Here is a 19,382-nt window from a genome sequence, read left to right as displayed (position 1 = left end):
ATGGGATAATGGTATCCCATACTGTTTCTGTGCCATGCCTGCATATTACAAAACCATAGAGCTCATTTAGGAATAAAGCGACAATTTGCCATGTTTTTTTTACCCATAACGCAGTGTTTTTCTTTATCACAATTCCAGCGGCAAGCATGTTTGCACTTGGTGCAATTGCATGGGTTGATAGGCACTTTTATCAGCGGTTGTTTAATACAATGAATAACTTTACTCTGTTCATCAAATGGCTGATCAGAGCAAATACATTACAACCTTAAAGGGATTGTGTCATGATTTTTAGGATTTAGTTTTTATTTCTAAATTCCACTGTTTACACTGCAAAAAATTTACTCTACAATATAAAATTTCATTCCTGAACCAGCTAATGTGTATTTTTTTTAGTTATAATATTGGTGTGTAGGCAGCCATCTCAGGTCATTTTGCCTGGTCATGTGACTTCAGAAAGAGCCAGCATTGTAGGATAAAACTTCTGTTGTTTCTTCTACTCAATGTAACTGAATGTGTCTCAGTGGGACCTGGATTCTTTTATTGATTGCTGTTCTTAGATCTACCAGGCAGCTGTCATCTTGTGTTAGGGAGCTGCTATCTGGTTACCTTCCCATTGTTCTGTTGTTAGGCTGTTGGGGGGAAAGAGATGATATCACTCCAACTTGCAGTACAGCAGTAAAGAGTGACTGAGGTTTATCAGAACACAAGTCACATGACTGGGGGCAGCTAGGAAACTAACAATATGTCTAGCCCCAGATTTCAAAATGAAATATGAAAATAAAATCTGTTTGCTCTTTTGAGAAATGGATTTGAGTGCAGAATTCTGCTGGAGCAGCACTATTAAGTGATACTTTGTGAAAAAAATATTTTTTCCCATGACAGTATCCCTTTAAATTCACCAACCAGAATGGCTTCACAGTGCACAAATAATTTCCAAGCATTAAAAGTGATATGGGAATTGGAAGCTAGTGATCTCCAATATAAAATCATCTAAGTTTCAGATTCATGATATTGATTTTAAAACTATAGAAATAATTATTATAATGAGTAGCCTTAACAAATGTCCCTCCTAATGTATATTACTCCTAAATTCCTATATCACAAGAGGCTATTTTTTAAAATATTCAAATTGTATTTGATGGGAAAATTGTATTTTGATAGAGAAATTTGACCACATATTTATATGTTTCTTTACAAGTGTGAATATTTCCACTGTTTATGAACAGTCAGGACAAAGCCTACTTTTTTTTTAGAAGTATTTGTGTGTTCGGAGATGGCATTCATATGATCCTCCGTTCACCCACTACCTCCCTCCAAATTCATACTTTACTCTTTGCAACCATCATGCTATCTTTACTACAAATTGAATCTGCCGCTTATAATTTATATGCCCTCAGTCACCTCTACCACCCTCTTTTTACTAAACATTACATTTCCAACTTTATTTACTAGCAGTGAGGACTTAGGTTGCTCTCCATGGTACTGATGCAAATATGCATGGATGCTGTTAAGATATTAACATTTCTTATCCTGGACCTTCAACAACTATGTCATCCCTTTCTTCTGCATGTATGTTATGAATCTTCAAAAACATGAGATATGGATAAAGGACTGACTTTATTTTATGTGTGTGAATGCAGGGCAGAGAGCATATGTACAAGGCATGTTTCATTTATGATAGAGTATTACAGAACACCCTAGAGACAAGACGGCAGCTATCTGCCAAAACATCGAAGGCTGGGTCACTGGGGATACAAACTGCATAATCAGTTCACTGTCTGTGTATTAAAGCATTATATTTACAGAGAAAGCAAAGCAACACGAGAAAATGCTGTAGGAATGCTGGAGAATGGAGAAGGTAAGAGGGAGTTTTGCGACAAGCCTGGCTGCTGAATACAGAAAGACATTACATTATTCAGCTTAAGAATGCACTTCCCTTTTAGTCTGATGTTTCCTGAAGAGATTGGAAGAAGGCACTGCTAATAACTAGAGAGGATGCAGGCAGACAGATCAGCAGCTGCCACACTGAGGTAGCGCAAACACAAAGACTGGGAGAGAAACCTCTTGTATCTGAGTGAGATGCATGTATGTTAAATACTGCATAGCAGCAACGAGAGCCAAAATTAAGCCTATCTGCACATTGACGCAGACATCTCACGCAGCCTAAATACACTTACAATGATTTCATCATAGGGAATTTACCTAACAGCAAAGTATTTGTCGTGAGCTAACTGATCTCTTACATACTTCATGTGACATTTAGAACCCACTGAGGATTAAGGCAAGTTTTCATATCAGCTACATTCATAAAAATAGATATGGATTTCTTACAGAAATAGCATCAGATACTCCATCCATTTGTTGCAGGGACATTATTATCCGGATGTTTGATAACTAAAAGTGGCTTATTTAGGATATTGCTGATCTGATTTTATGTAAGAAATTGTATGAACACCATATAAGGCAACAGAGATAGATAAATTACCTGTTTGATGCTAGATTTGCATTAATTGCATAATTCAGGTAAAATTCAGCAAGAGCAGGATGCAAAATGGTAGCAAATCTATATCTGATTTGATCTTGAGCTAGATCATTTCTTTGCTAACTTCTAGATAACACCATTATTTCCCCCATTATAATGGATCAAAGATTAATCACAGTAGGTGCATTATAAGAATGTTAGGTATAGGATATTTAATACAGATACATCAGGTTTTTTGTGTATTACTTTGGAACATTATGTAAAAGGTAGTGGAATTTTTATGGAAGGTGCATTTTTTAAAGAAACAGTCTTCATACATCAATGGTTCTTTCAGCAGAGACAGAGAAAAGGAACCTCCTGTATCGTGTCAACAACAAGGTTTGCTGTGAATAGCCAACTGTAAAGTTTCCCTTCAGGGCAGTCAAGGTAAGGCAATCTTTTTCTCTTAAGAAGTGGGTCATAGGGTAGCCTCACACAAGCCAATTCTCAATTCATCATTTGGGTATTTATCTCTCTTGCAGTTTGTGCCCGTCTATAACATGGGGGAAGAGGGGGTTCTTTATTTCCTAAATGTTTAACAAAACAACCATGATATACAATAATATAACAGCATTTGTCCAACTGGCATGTTCCAAAGAAATATGTCTGTTTATGGTACTGAAAAATGAACTTTGTACACATGGTTAGTGTATAAGTGAAAGAAATGTATGTAGGCAAATAACCCACTGTAAACTATAGTCAGCAGTGATCCCCAACCAGTGGCTCATGAGCAACATGTTGCTCTCCGACACCTTGAATGTTGCTCCCAATGGCCTCAAAGCAGGTGCTTCGTTTTGAATTCCTGGCTTTGAAGGCAAGCTTTAGTGCATAAAAAAAGGTGTGCTGATAACAGAACCTCCTGTAGGCTGCTAGTCTACATAGGGGCTGCCAAATAGCCAATCCAGCCCATATTTGGCACCCCAGGAACTTTTTTATGCTTATTTTGCTCTCCAACTATTTTACATTTGAATATGACTAACAGGTAAAAAAAAGTTCGGGACCTCTGGTTTAGAGTCTAAGGACATTTAATACTGGTGATATTGCACACACACAATAGCTAGTTGCCAACTAATATTGTAAAATGCTTGTTTTTTTTATCATAAAAAATAGCATTTCAACCAAGTTTCTCCCTTGGTGTACAATAGTTCAGTAGCACCCTCCCAGCTAGCAACGATCTAGGTGCCTCCTTCAACAGACCAAGCTGATATTCAATTTAGAGTGACCTTAGCAGAGCTGAACTAAAAAGCTATATATTCTAGCAAACCATGCATACCAATTTATTTTGACTTTCAGTAAGGGTGTGTACATTTTATATGAGGGAAGGGGGGACCTAGTGAGGTCATACTCTAGGACACATTCACTCTATTGCCTCAGGTTGCACACTGGCTGTATCACCTCTTACCATGAACAGTTGGTCAGATTGGTACTTAGAACCTGATGTGCCTAACAGTGGAGTTGGATGTGAGTTTGGACTGTGTTTTTGCATGCAATTCTAATGCAGATTATACATGATTTGATTGTACATATCAATGCAGATAGATACTCAAGAGCCTAATATTAAACGATATGTCTTAATTAACTTTGCTTCTAGTATGGCAGAATTATAGGTATAGAAGTGACTGTTATGGATATCAATGCAATAAGTTTATTAAAACAAATTAATCATTTTATTCCATTTAGCCCATGTAGCATTCAAGTATTGATGATTCTGCCTAGTATATGGGATGATATAGCAACTCAGATTTTGTTGTCTCTAACAATAAACACATGGCCAACCTGTGTGCAATACAAAGGTGTTTTTGAACTTTCTTATAGGAAATTTCGATGTACAGCAGTGCTCTCTCTGTGCTGTCTCTTCTTTACTGCATTGTGGGCACAAAATGGCTGCATCCTCCTCAGAGCGTAGGGACTGGCTGCCGCTGTGTTGCAGACAAAACTCTGAATCCCATTGGGATAGTCTGGTTTGATATAGGCAGCTTGGCTGTAACACCAAACTGTGCAGCTCTGAATCAATACCGAAGTAAATTATTTATTAGCCTGAATCCTGCTTAAGGCAAAACAAGAAGAAAGGTGTAGAAAGGACCACGTTTACTGTAACACACTGCTCTGAAATAAAGAAAATAATCTCTGTTTATAAAAAAACCATAACAACAAAAACAATAGAACCATCTATTATTTTATTTTTCAATATATTGACCCCCTGACTGTTAGTGACAATTGCCCTAACTGCACTAATTTAAGCTTTTATATCTGTTATTAACAAAATAAGAAATGAAAATCTTGTTTTTTTAGAAATAAACTGGAGTTTCTGAGTGGCATGCTCTGTGGCATTGCAAAGCCTGGCTTCTCAGGACATTAAAATAATAAATCTGTTATCTCCTGAGAGCCATGGCAGTGTGGATTCCTGGATCTGTGCCCGGGCAGACTGGTGTCTGGCGGATGACGGATACAGGATCCCATTATACCATCTGCTTCTTTCAAGCTGTCTGTTTAGGCTTGAGCATATGCTGCTGATCCTGCTTGAACACCATATCCTTTTCTCAGCAGGGATTCCAATAATCACAAATCTTGTTATCCTACAAAGCAACCATCTATTTTTCCAGATACAATAAAAATGATCACGTATAAACTTTATGATTTTTTAAGATAGTACTCTTGCATTAAGATATTGCGTTGGGTGGTACATGAAAAAAAGGGACACTATATATATATATATATATTGCTTTATCCTTGGTATTTCCCTTTGATTATTAGATAGCTATACATATATTAGAGAACAAAATTACGTAAAGCATGGTGCTGAGACATGAAACCCTAGAGACTTCCTATCACAATATATTCAGGATTCCTTCCCACACATTTCATACAGGCACAACTACAACTCAAGGTAGATTAATAGAAGCAGTTTATTAGAAAGTTCAATACGCATGCATGTACCTAGGAAGTCTAATTTTCAAAAGTTGTTTTCCACCAAAATGAAAAGTGTTTTTAAGGGACCTAAGCAGCTATGGTAGGCATTGAAGATGAGGTTTAAATGTCACAGTGCAAATCCATTTATCAGTTACCATTACTACACTACCAGCTTAACAATAAACAGAGTAGCCATAAAAGTAATATTGACAAGACAAATTGCAGGTTATGTGCCAGCATGTGCAGTTTTACACACCTCACATTTGCAGTAACTCAGAACATCTGTACCATCAATGAAAAGCTACTGCAGTTACCGAAACTAACATGCCAATCACAAAATTATAGATTATGATCAGTGTCAGACTGGCCTACCAGGGTTCCAGTCCAGATGTCAGTGAGTCCTCCTGCCAACCCAACCATGTGGCCTTGTATGCTGATACTATGACTGTATCCATTTCTTTAGGCGAATAGAGAGGAGAAATGTAGAGAAGAATAAGTAATAGTGTGTAAAGTGAAGATAAGAAAGAAGAAAATAGTTTGGAAAGTAAACCTGTGGTACCTCAGTCAACCACTGGTAAATATATATACAGGTATTATCCAGAATGCTGCAATTAAACCTAATAGATTGTTGTGCATCCAATAAGGATTAATTATATCTTAGTTGGGATCAACTAACAGCACAATGTACTGTTTTATTATTAAAGAGAAAAAGGTAATCATTATATATATATATATATATATATATATATATATATATATATATATATATATATATATATATATATAAAGAAAATATATATATATATATACCAGGATTTCTCATTACTTATCGCTAAAGCTTTGATCTTTGTTGCACCTCAGACCTATATACATGTCAAAGCAGATTATACAGATGATTAAAATAATTCATAGAGTGTTAAAAAAAAAGTTAATTAAAAGTATTATAAAAGGAATAATTCAGGACTAATTAAGAATTTTGGTGGAAGCCCTGTATTAATGTATATTCCAATCTTTCCTGAAGCAGTTAACAAAGGAGACCACATTCCATTTCTGTAGCCTTTATTTGATTAGACTATTAAGGCGATAGGTCCTACCATAGATGTGACAATGCCTGTTGCTGGGTGCCACTTCAGCAGCCTGAATGCCTTAATGTGCAATATTAATTCAGCACCACCACTCTCTGGTGTCTCTGTATCTATTGGGGGGGCTGTAATGGGAAAACAGGATCTATTACAGATCAAGGCAGCAAATTATGTTTTCTACTTGTTTAGCAGGCGCTGTTACCATTCTGCTTTGCCACTGCCTGACTCTCAACTGAGGAATCATTAAGTAACAAGTGTGTTAAGAATAGCTCTGAGTAAAAATCTATTAATGTCCAGCATCCTTTGCCTGGTTCAGGAGCACAGAGATGTTCTTTGCCTCATACGTGGCCATACTTTAACTCTCACACCTCCCCCAGTGTCATAGGACTGTATTATTCAAATCCATAATCTAATTCTGTTTCAAAGATACATACACATGTGCATGTTACAAAAATAAACTCGCTTAAGTAGCTAAAATGTTCATTATTGCAAAATCCAATATCAAATCTCTTAGTTGTAAGACACCATTAATCATTCTTATTGATCTTTTTTCACCCTTCCCATCTATTATTGTATATTTTAAATTTAGCTATCTGTCCACTTCTGCACTCATTTTTAATGTATAAAGAGATTTTTCTGGAACAACCCTGTTACTTAAATATATAATTGGAGCTAACAGAGCATACAGTACATCATGCTTCTTGGGACTTTCGCCAGATTATATTCTGCTTCTCACTTTTCTGGCAAAATGTCAGGTTCCATGCTAAAATGCCTCCACCTTTTCTCATTTCAGTCTCATCTGGATAATCTTTGTTACTAATGGTTGTTTAGGCCATCTGGAATGCAGTTTACAGTATATCCCTGGAACAACCATGCAAGTAATTTGTTACTGACCCAGTCCACTCAGACTTCCAATGAGTTCCAATGTGCCATCAAGACTTCCCAAATTACTTTCAATTGCTCAATTGCATATAGACAAAAACAAAAGGCCCTCTGCACTCAACCTATTATCATTAAATTAAGGACACTGAGACATTTTGTGCCTTAAACTACTAAAAATGTCCTCCCCTATAAACAAAACAGGGATTGTTTGTCCATATATTGCAATATATTTAAGCTGGCCAACTAGGTCAAAGTCATCCCATATCTGGCCAGTCCTATGCTCAATTTTATCTGATTCATTAAGAATTCAATTGCTTATTTATACATTTTACAAAGGGACTAAGTTTTACCTGCAACTTACTAGCTGAACAGACCAGGGATGACTTAAACGTAGTTGGTCATTTAAAATTTTTTGCAATATATGGACAAACAATCCCTGTTTTGTTTAAAGGGGAGGGCATTTTTAGTAGCGTTAGAAGCACGAAGCACAAAAAAATTTTTTTAGTAGCTTTAGAAGCACAAAATGTTTCAATGTCTTTAATTTATTGATAATGGGTTGAGTGCAGAGGACCTTTGGCCTTTGTCTATACGAATGAAAAACTGGTTTGTTTTCTATGAATTCTACAACTACAGAAATGCTCTTTTTTTCTAACACTAAAGTTTAGCAAGACTTTTCTTAAGCTCAGCCTTTGTTTTCAAGAATATATGGGTACCAGTAGCGGAACTACCAGGGTGCAGGGCGTGCAATCGCACCAAGGTCACACACCTTCAGGCTCACCGGCCGTTCGTGTGGACGCGAATCCAACAAAAAAATCACCTCAGGAGGGTGCAGCTGCATGGCCTGCACCCGGGCCCGAGCCTCCTAGTTATGGTACTGGAATTTGGTTTTTAATAAAAAGGCATTCCTCAAGTCCAACAATCCTTTTAAAAACATTTATTACATTACTATTTCTATAATTATACTTTTTCCATTAGAATTAATATGAATAAATATTAACATCACCTTTATAAAACATGTGAAAAGTGGGATGGCCTGGTAGCCACAGCTCCATAAAGCTAGATATGGGTACCAAACTTGGATAATGGTGGGGCTGGAGTTTAAAAGCCAAGAAGCAAGAGCATAGCAGGTAAGCACCAGGAGTTGGAAGCCAGGACAGAAGCAAACTTGGAATGCAGGCAGAACAAAAAGCAGAGCTCAGGAACTGGTTGTGGCATCTGGATACAAGGCAGGCGCATGATACAAAGCTCAGAATAGAAGACAATTAAAAGCTTTGACATAAAAACAGGCAAGGGTTCAGTGCAAGTTTAAGTTATATATAGGCAGCATCTGCTGGGAGGTCTATAGCAATAGAGCAGCTGACTTAACTGGCAGTATTTGGAATATATCCAGGATTAGGAAGAATTTCATAGAAAGAATCTTAAAACCTGTAGCCTTCCTCTGTAAGCGTAGAGGGTTACCTCAACAGAAAACAGCAAAGCATGAGGGATTTTGCCTGTAGGACAATACCTCTGTGGAATATCAAGTTTATTTTTACATATGATTTGAATTATCTATTATATGTATATGTATATATATAGTGAATAAAGTACCCCCTCTTGTAAAATATAAGGATATTATTAGTTACCGAGGAGTTTCATGACCATATAAAAACACGAGGCCGAAGGCCGAGTGTTTTTATACAGGTCATGGAACTCCGAGGTAACTTCTAATATCCTCATATTTTACAACTGGGGGTACTTTATTTATTATAATACACAAATTTTAGTGAGTCATGTGACAGAAATGACATCACTACTCACCGTTTATAACTGATGACATCACTACTACCGTTTATAAGGATATAATTTACAGGATATTCATGGCTTTTGTGTATTATATATATATATAAAACACTGTTTCCTAGGGCCTTCTTCAAGTGAATTCACACATTTAGCATAGCAAGCCTCACTTCCCATATGAAAATGTGAGAAAGCCAATAACAAGCTATTTTTTTGGTGGGTAACCATAGCAACTCCAATTACAATTTTGTTTCGCTGGATTTTAATGACAGGATGTATACTCGCATGGCAACTGCTGCAGGATTCTGTGGCTATGGGTTCAGCACAAGCGGGTTAAACAATTGCGTTTATTTGTGTAACTGTTACACATATAAGAATTTAATTAAATATCATCTTTAACTGCACACAAGCATGCAGAAATTGGTCTATAATAGAACGGCATTTAAATATTTGAGCGGACAGGTAACATATTGGTATCCAATTTCTTGGACTTGCTGCAGTACCTAAAATACATTAGATGATATTTTATTCACAGTCTGTTGGCTCTGGTGGTATAGCCCTTCAACTTCCTAATGAAGGTTGCTGGGAGTTAATTTGTACATCACCAACCGCCACTGAAATATCTTGCAGCCTATCAGTTGTCACTGGACTCCAACTCCCAGAATCCCCTACCAGCAGAATAATGAAAGTGCATTTTCTAGTATGAAGCCAAAGAGAGGCAATAAATCAGTAACCTTTTTATCTAGATAAGAAATTACAAGATGTTACTTGTTAATGAGAGTATTTCCATACATGTATTCCAATGGAATGCTTAAATCCTAGTCAATATCTGCCATGTATTCGCATGTGTGTTGATGGGCAGCCTGAAATCTCTGCGTTTTAGAAAGGCCAAGCTTGGCACCTTTTGGGCATTAAACCCCCACTTTATCTCAGAGTCCAGACCTCTAAGAGTCCTTTGAGTTTATTGTGCATAGTGTATATTATATCTGGTTTAAACTCTTTAAATATAGAAATTGAATAATTTTCTGTTAGGCAGACTGGGTACTACACTGTAAGGCAATGTTCAGCTCTCTTTGCAGACACATAAGGGTTAAAAAGGCATCTCCATACAAGCTTTTGGCTACTGCAGAAGTGGGTCAGTGCGGTTGCCATGGAGACGCTTTAGCAACCAATCTTGCAACTGCGCCCTCAGTCTCTCGGCAGAAGCCCTTCAAGATTGAAAGCATCTTCATCTTCCCTTCTCTCCATCCCTTTCACTCTCCTCTCTGTTTCTCACTCCTTCAATCTCTGCTGTGGTGCCAGTGGCCGGCCCTGCTCCATGCTGCACCCCTCCTTCCATGCTCACAGCAGCCCTGCTTCTGGTCGCTGGGGAAAGGGGAGAGGGAGGGAGAGAGGCAAAGTTGGGGGATCTCTTTGCCTTTTCCTTCAGTCAGTTCTTCTCCACGCCTCCCTGGCACCAGGATTCTGCACACCAGCTGGTAAGGAGGGTGGCTTTGCTATGCCATGGCTGGATCTTTCATCTCATTGTACCTGTTCTGTCTAGTTGTGTCAGTTTATTCATCTCTCTCTGTATCTCGGATTCTACTTCTCTTCACCTGTGCATATCCATGGCTCATGTACATGTATTGCAGCATCCGTAATATCTGTATGTGTCATTTGGGTTGTGCGTAGAATGATCTTAGTTTTCCTGCATGTGTAATCTATCACATACTGTAGGATAATATGTTTTTAAAATAATAAAATAATTAGTGGTGTAATCTGCTGAAGTAGTGCACTTTACTTGTACTTTATTTAAATACAAGCACATGAGCATCATTTTTATCTCAGTTTATATTTGTTTTCAGAACTAAAATGTCCCCTACGATTGTATTTAGTCCGTTTGCTTTTCAACCTTGTACCTTCTAGTTTATAAACAACAAAAACAACTGTTTACGTCATTTTTTTTTTTTCAATTAACTGCCATTATCCCTGCAAAACATTCAGTTTTTCTTTGAGAACTCTAAGAATTTTCCCTAGGGTGACAAGCGAGATTACAACTCTATGGAGAATGAGAGAATGTGTGAAAGATGCTCTAAGCAGTACTAAACTGCTGTTCTGAGTATAAGCTCTCAAATCATATTTCTCTTGCAGGAGTCTCTTTGAACCTCTGGTATTTCTTACTACCATAACTTCCCCTTTATTATAAATACCTAGTGGGGGTCACTAAAGGTTTAAATACTACAGGGGAATGCATTGTCTAAGAAAATTGGATAGTGGATATATTAATTATATTTATATAAATTACATTGTTACAGACTTCAAAGGCTGAGTATGCTGTGAGACAGACAATTGCAGCATCTATTCATTACTTCTATAGCCATTATTAGTGGTAGCCATGTTAGAGAACAGGTCACAGGTGGGCTAAGCAGAGGCTCACATGTACTGTATAGCATATGGGCCAGCCTGTTGTGTTTGCAAATGGAATCCTTATTGGAAACTAAAGACTTGATTGCTTCTTCTTCTTCTTAAAGTTTGGAATGAATCTTGACACCCGACCAGCTGCAGATTGAGGTGCAGAAGAGACTCCCAAACCTGTAGTTCGTGTAGTCGTAATTTATTTGCTTTTCAACATGATTTCTTAATCCCATTGAACAATTTTTTTGTGGTATCTTCCAAAATATAGAGTTGCTTAGTGATTATTCACTTCTGCAGCTTTATTCTAAGGAGAGGGCAAATAAATAAAGCAAAAATGAATATTTTTTATGAAGGTATTGAAATATGTGAGATTTCTGGGGATTGTAAAGTTTGACCATTATCTTTTAAGCTACCAATAAAAAAAGGCTATTTACAGATTACATGGTGCCACTTTAAAGGTATGGTAAATAGCTAATAAACAAATGGTCCCTGTCTGAGCCTCTTTTCTCTGTATTCCCGCTGGCTGTTCTTTATGCTCCTGTAATTGGTCTCAGAGCTGTTTTCTGTCAATAGAACATAGACTTGTTCAATTAAATTGATCTCCTACACAATGCTGGTAGGATGAAAGATACTCCTCCCTGTATTATTGATTCACCTAATCCCTAAAGGCCACATTGTTGGATTAATAACATTTTCTTGTGGGCCTCTCTTGTCCAAAAGTTCACATTATATCTTTAATATTGCGAACAAAGTGTAACTATATGTGCAAATACACTTCTTTTACCTGGATAAGAAAGGACTTTTTTGGTGAAATCAGTAACTGGTGTTAGAATCATTTATTAAGAACTCATGATAATACTGCTTATGTCCCACTGATGTCCTGGAAGTGTCATTAATGAAAGCAAAAGTTGATATTATCCAGTTCTGCTGACTGCAAGGCAGATGTATGGTTCTGTGATTTAAAACAGTTGCTGGGAAGATTAGGCATGCTACATCCCACAGTGACTGTTGGATTTGATGATCATATGAATAGCCCAGACCAATAGTGTACGTTCTGTGCTGTGATTGTATTGTATTATATCTCCAGCATGCAGATGATTATTTCTGCCATTTCCAATGGACTTTCATGTTAAAGCAAGTTAGATTCTAAAAGCTGTGTATCGTTTTCCTATTCCCCCCTCCACCCCCTTTGTTTCCTAAATGACAACGCTATCAAAAGACTGGAGACCAAGAGTTTTTTGCACACACATAAATAAACTTAGCTGCTTCGATAACCAACTGCATAATGTCAAAAAACAAACCATGTTGTAACGGTTGTCATGAAAACAATGTGGTCCTCTGAGGCCCTTGATTTGTTATATAGGGCCTAACTTTATCTTTTAGGAGGAAGAAGTAGAGGGGGTACCTTCAGTTGTACAGCCTAATGTCTGACCTGTAACTTATGTGCAGCCCAGTAACAGTTACCTTTCCTGTTTATTCTGTTGATTTCTGCTGGTTCCCCTGGAATTCTGCTCAATGAATAATATATAGCAAATTAGCAGAGGAGTTGGTGGTCGTTCATGGACCTTGTAACAGGTTAATTAAAAGCTCCGCAAGAAGTCTTGTCTCACCTAAGTACCTACAGCACCTATACACACAGACACACACAAATACACACACTGCAGGCCGGCATTGCAACTTATTTTGGTTGGAAGTATTGTGCAATGGTCTAGTTCCATATCTCTTTGGGTGTTGTCTTCTGTCATCAACCTCCCTAAATTTTGTTCATCTAGAACCTCTGAAGATACACTCTATTGGCTACATTTCTCTCATAAGGGGAATAAATACTTTACTGCTTAATTGCTTGAGCAGCTTGTACTGCGCCGTGCTTACACCTCTCTAAAACCCCTCCTCTGTGGGCAGGTGAGTTGAGGAGGCATGAAAAGAGCTGTGTGCTGAATACTGATATGTAAACTGCAGCAGAGCCTGCATCATATGATTCTGTTTATTGAGAGGACATCAGATGCCAGACTGTCACACGCAGCAACAGCTTTCTCTGAACACAATCCATTCTTTAGCGCTTCCTCCAGAGACTCAAGGCTCCCTGAACGCGAGCTCTAGTTGGAAGAGGCTTGTAATCATTCTGTTATGCTGTAACACTGCAGTGTTTGTTGCTGTAGGATATATAATGAAGCATCTAGTCAGCCACCACTGTGTGTGCCAAAGAAATGTGCTGTGTCTATGATAAGTGACTGAGCACCCACTGTGGATGAAATAGACTACAAATTACAGTATAACACATCATTTTCCATATCCAATGTTCTGATTATTTTGCAGGTTGTATTTATTTTTTATAGCATTTCAGAAACAGAGGGTGACATGTGAGAAGTGAAATGGGTTGGCCCGGCCAAGCACTAAATGATAGATGATGCTTCAATAATTTTTTTGTGGTAGAACCTGTAGCTAAGGTTTTTCAGAGAAACCATCATGATAGTGTTCACTTATCAATAAATAGAACAAGCATAAGGATAGATAAGGATCCACATGCAGAATAACCTATGATAATATTTTTTATTGAACAGATAGAAGATTAAAGCAAATTATATGGACTCTATAATTCAACTACAGACAGCTCACTTTTTAATCCACTGCTCTCAATTTATAGCTTTGTGTCATATATAATTGTGAACTCATCAGTGACATAATAAAAAAACAAGGTCTATATACAGTCTATCTACAGTGCCTGCAATAAATACAGCTAGTTGATTTCTACTTTTTCCTGTAACTGCTGGATTCTTTCTCCCATCAGAGATGCTGAAGTTCAGTAGAGCCTTATAGGATGTACAGGGCTATAGTGGATGCAAAAGTTCTTATTGTGATTTAAGAGATTTTATGGGCAGAAATAATGTGATCTTTCTTATCTGGTCTGGAAAACATAGAGACCTACATGCTGGGATGCAGAGATACAAGTGGATAAAGTAGATTAGGAAAATGGGGGTTATTGTTGGGTGTAGTGGTTATTATATAGATGGAGCCCTTTTTGCTATTCCTGGAAAAATACTTCTTATGATTGTATCTAATGTGCAGCTGTTCAAAATGTCCCATTTTCTTGAAGAAACATGAGCAGTAAAATTTTAAATGTGTACCTGTTGCCTGCAGTTTATTTGCCATCATTGTGGATAATTAAGCTGCCCAAAAATCTGTGTTTTGTATTGTTTATATCAGTAGAATTTCACAGGAAGAACCCATTTCAGTGAGTGGTGTTGTCTGAGAGCTGTCACAAATTGTTCAGTGTTTGGAACAGAATGTACTTCTGCATACAAGCCTGGATGCAGTGATGATAACTTAGGACCTGGAGGACGGTCAGTCAATATAGATGAGCACAGAGGATGCCCTTTGTTGATCTCTGCCTCCCACACAGTTCCAGTACATGCAGCGTGATAGAGATTAGCAATATGGTATATGGTAGAGGAGGCTCTATGGGAACAGTTTGGAATGTGGTGTTGAAATGCATCACTTTCACAAAATTTCAGTGACACATATATCTGATAATGACGCTGAAATGGAGAAGGGGGCTGAATTTAGAATTGCTTCAAGGATATATTCTATTATGTTAAAAGCCAAGAGGAAGTGGTGGACATTCTGGAAGTTTTTTGATATCAAGATCATAATTATGTTTATTATCTTGCAATTTGTATATTTTTTATACTTTATGTTTACTGTTTCTATATTGTGAGTTAACTATTCACTATACTATATTTGGGAGTAGATTAGAATGAGTTATGATGTCACCCAAATGATGATGTAGTTTGGGGTCATATAAATCTCTTGAGAAGCCACACCTGTCCATCTAGACATATCTCCTTCCAACTGGTCCTCTAGTTGGACAGCCCTGACTGAGGGATTCATAAGCCGATAGGCCAATTTTAAAACTGGCATGCCTTAAAAAGGCAGATAGTTCAGTGTGTATGTGTGGGGGGATGGTTGCTATGGTCTGATGGTACTAATTTTCATTCACCTTTCTGAAATTCTTATTGTGGGATTCCCAGATAATAACGCTGAGAATTCAATAATTCATGGGGTAGCAATGGAATATCCAAAGGCTGATATCCTAGAAAGAAACAAATCTAGTTAGAAACACTATTTTATGTATCAGCCTAGAGGGTCAATGACCATGTAACAATAATGATCCATGGTTTCAAAGTTGCCTACATGAGCTCTCTCCTGATCTTTTAATGCCATCTTTTAAGTGTCAGCGACACTGCACATGCTCTGTGTGCCAAGAACTGCTTTGAGAAGCTTAGAGTGTAATGGGAAAACATCAACACATTACCGTATGTTAAATCTGTTATGGAAACTAATGCTAAAATGATGATTGTAAATTCTGATGCAGACTTCCCAGGTTCTATATAATGTGAATGTGTATCTGAATCAGTTATCAGCCGTTTACTATAAATTTTATGTTGTTTGTATAATGTTTGTTGTAAGTTAGTCCCCAAGCTCAGGCAAGTACAGCAGCCCAGTGCACACTGAATCAGCAGAAAATAAGATGGCAAGATACTAAGGGCATCTTCAGAGGCACAGATTGAATTTGCATTGCATTTCTAGCACTTTGTAAAAATTAAGTTTTCATTAATTATATCACACCCTCTAGATGGACCAATAATTCATCCCAAACTGCAAGAAGATTATTAGATAAGACATTTCCAGTGTTCAGTGTTCTGTTTAATTGTTTGGTGGCAGAAAAATGTTATTTTTTCCCTGCAGACAAGATACAACAGAGTGCCCAGAGCAGAAAGACACTATAGGATGCTCTTAAATGGGCATTACGTAGGCTGAAAACTGGGGACATAATTTTTGGAATTAGTTGCTTTAAAAAAACAATATCTGATGTTGCTGACTTTTAGTTCCCAACATACTTTAACCCACCATTTGAATATACTCTGATTTGCCATCTGTCAGCATTTGGGTCGTGTTTTATATTCCACTGTAATTAAAATTCAATGCCAATCCCTGTAGTCATCACTTTATGAATAAAGCATAAGCCTAGGGTTTGGAATTCAGAAAAACTGTCCTTACATAAGAACTAAACATGGTGGAAATAACCTCAGTCAAAAAGTGTGGTTTCAAATTTTTTTATAAAAATAAACTCTGAAACGTATAATATATGATGTGCAAAGTCCAGAGAGTGATAAAAAGGTCCAGTAGCAAGCAGTTTGTTTGCAAATATTGGACAAATGTATATTCTTTTTAAAGTATAAATATATTTCGTGCCAGTAGCAGTCTTATTTTATATGTGAAAAGTTTTCATTCTAAAGGCATGCAAGGAGACATGAAGATAAAGGATTCCAACATATCATTAGATTGCGTTTGAATGTCTAGTTGGCTGCTCTAGACCTAGTGCAAAAGGTATTCCTTTCATTACATTATCTTAAAGGGGTGGTTCACCTTTAGCTTAACTTTTAGAATGTTGCACTCTCTACATCAGGGGTCCCCAACCTTTTTTACCCGTAAGCCACATTCAAATGTAAAAAGAGTTGGGGAGCAACACAAGCATGAAAAAAGTTCTTGGGGTGCTAAATAAGGGCTGATTGGCTATTTGGTAGCCCCTATGTGGACTGGCAGCCTACAGGAGACTCTACTTGCCACTATACTTATTTTTTATGCAATTAAAACTTGCTTCAAAGCCAGGAATTCAAAAATAAGCACCAGCTTTGAGGACACTGGGAGCAACATCCAAGGAGTTGGAGAGCAACATGTTGCTCACGAGCTACTGGTTGGGGATCACTGCTCTACATCATACTAAAAATGAACTCAAAGGTGGACGGCCCCTTTAATTCTAAATAATTAAACTGTTATCTGCTATGTAAATGTGGGCCCTACAGCACCATCAACGTGTGAATGACAGCCCAACAAATTAATTTATATTAGCTATATTAACTTTTGAAGTCTTACGTTTTAAACCAAAAGTGGTGGGAGTTTAAAGACAGTTTTAAACTGTGGCACAATCCCTAGTTAATTTAAATCAGGGATCTTGTTTGTCGAGGGTTGCTACAGAAATGTGGGCTGTACAGAGGAATACCTTTTCTGGCATAGATTTATGGTATCTCTAGTTACAAGAAAAGCTGGGTTCAGGGTCAGACCATCCAGCTGGGGTATCAGGGGAGATCCCAGTGGACCCTGGTTCTGATGAACCTCCTGTCCACCTGGGGGCTGCATGGGCACATTGGATATTTCACCACTGGGGGGGTAGCTTGCTCTCTTTTGCATAGTATGGCATACTAAGAGCAGTGTATTCCATGTCTTGCATGTACCTGCCAGAGCCCACTCTTAATTATTTATATAGAAATCTTCAGCTTGAAAACCAGTCCAAACTCATTCACAAACTTAATAGTGTTGGTGTGGCAGTTCGGGGTGAAGATTTCTTTAGTAATACTTAAGGGGTGCTCCAAAAGGAATGGGGAGCACTGCTCCATAACCCAGTGGCAAACTTGTGAAAGGGGTTAATGTGGGTTGAAATTAGATTGTTATTGTTGTGATCAGGGGTGTTTAAAGGGGGATGCTGGAGTAAATTGTACATGGGGTAAAAGAAAAATGTCTTGCAGAACTAGTGAGTATAGAGGGGAGAATAGCACAAGGGGATAGGGAAAGTTTAAGAGAATGGCACTTTGGGGTAGTAGAAGATAGAGGACTGAAAATATGGAGAGAAAATGGCACATGACTGTAGAAAGCACATGGGGCACCAAAACACCAAGTTGTAGCAGTAGTTTCTGGTGGCTAGAGGTTTGGAGGGGGTATTATCATCTGTGGTGGTGGGCCCTTGAGGCCAGGTTCTATGGTGGACCTCAGGTACTTGTTATACTGGCTGAATTTAGAAAACAATTGGGGAATTGTCTCTATAATTGAAATTGTCATTGTTGGCCTGTTCTTCTAACAACATGCCCAAATAATGTCATGTTAGGTAGTTTTATAGATGTATGTCCTGGTTTTCTTCTAATTCTCTGTTTTGCTTGAGAAAAAAAATTCCAGTCTCCTTAGTTATAGTGTGATTTAACATGTGGATGTTGGCTTTAAAACTGGGTACATTGTAAACTGCTTAGCGTGTTTTCCCCCTGTACCACAAGTGTCCCCAAAATCTGGGAGCACAACATAAAAAGAAACAGTATTTTAATTAGCTATTAAAACAGCTGTCTTTGAAGCTACCTTTACACATTTTAGTTGCAATTCAATAAACCTTGTTATTAAAGTTTGTGCAGCTTATCTGTTCTTGTTAACAACACTGTACGTGATCTTTTGAACCCTGCAGCACTCTCTCTCTTCCTTATAATAAGCAGTCAATAAGAACAATGAAATGGAGCACACGTAACCCCCTATCTGCTGCTTTGTAGGAACTGAAACTTAATTGTTCAGCATTTCTCTTATTTCTCTTAACTTTTTATTTTGGTAGAATTACATATAACTTGTTTTTTTTTTTTAGAATAATGGTTATATTCTGCAAGGATATATAAGATGTTTATTGTTATTGTTTTGTAGGTCCACCATTAAATTATATTGTGCATTCTCTTTATCCTCCCTCCTCCTGATTAGATCACTCTCTACAATGTTCAACGGGGAGACCAGTTCTTCGGCAAGGAATGTCATCAGGAGTTCCAGTATCAGTGGGGAGATGTACAACTTGGAGAAGGGCAACTCAGCAAATCCGGATGCTGCCGGTGTTACCACTACCAAGAAAAGAAGGTCCAGCCTGGGAGCCAAGATGGTGGCAATTGTTGGACTGTCACAATGGAGCAAAAGCACCCTGCAGCTGAACCAACCTGGTGAGTGATATCACTCTT

General features: G+C 37.7%; 1 protein-coding gene across 2 annotated transcripts in view; it reads left to right on the top strand.

Annotated features, from left to right (window-relative positions):
- The first annotated feature begins 1,767 nt into the window (after positions 1–1,767).
- The window catches only part of rims3.L (regulating synaptic membrane exocytosis 3 L homeolog), a 56,291-nt gene continuing 38,676 nt past the window's right edge, over positions 1,768–19,382 (top strand). The window contains exons 1-3 of one of the 2 annotated variants that reach the window (XM_041582170.1): positions 1,768–1,858; positions 2,817–2,908; positions 19,135–19,364. In XM_041582170.1, coding sequence (XP_041438104.1) covers positions 19,148–19,364 — 217 coding nt within the window. In that variant the 5' untranslated portion in view covers positions 1,768–1,858; positions 2,817–2,908; positions 19,135–19,147. Of the gene's footprint in view, positions 1,859–2,816; positions 2,909–10,360; positions 10,653–19,134; positions 19,365–19,382 lie in introns of those variants that run through there. The other variant, XM_041582169.1, reaches the window with a different exon arrangement.

The sequence above is a fragment of the Xenopus laevis genome, chromosome 2L (genome assembly GCF_017654675.1).
Source record: "Xenopus laevis strain J_2021 chromosome 2L, Xenopus_laevis_v10.1, whole genome shotgun sequence".
Classification (NCBI taxonomy): domain Eukaryota; kingdom Metazoa; phylum Chordata; class Amphibia; order Anura; family Pipidae; genus Xenopus; species Xenopus laevis.
The sequence above is the reverse complement of the archived record's forward strand: the minus strand, read 5'-3'. Positions and strand labels throughout refer to the sequence as shown.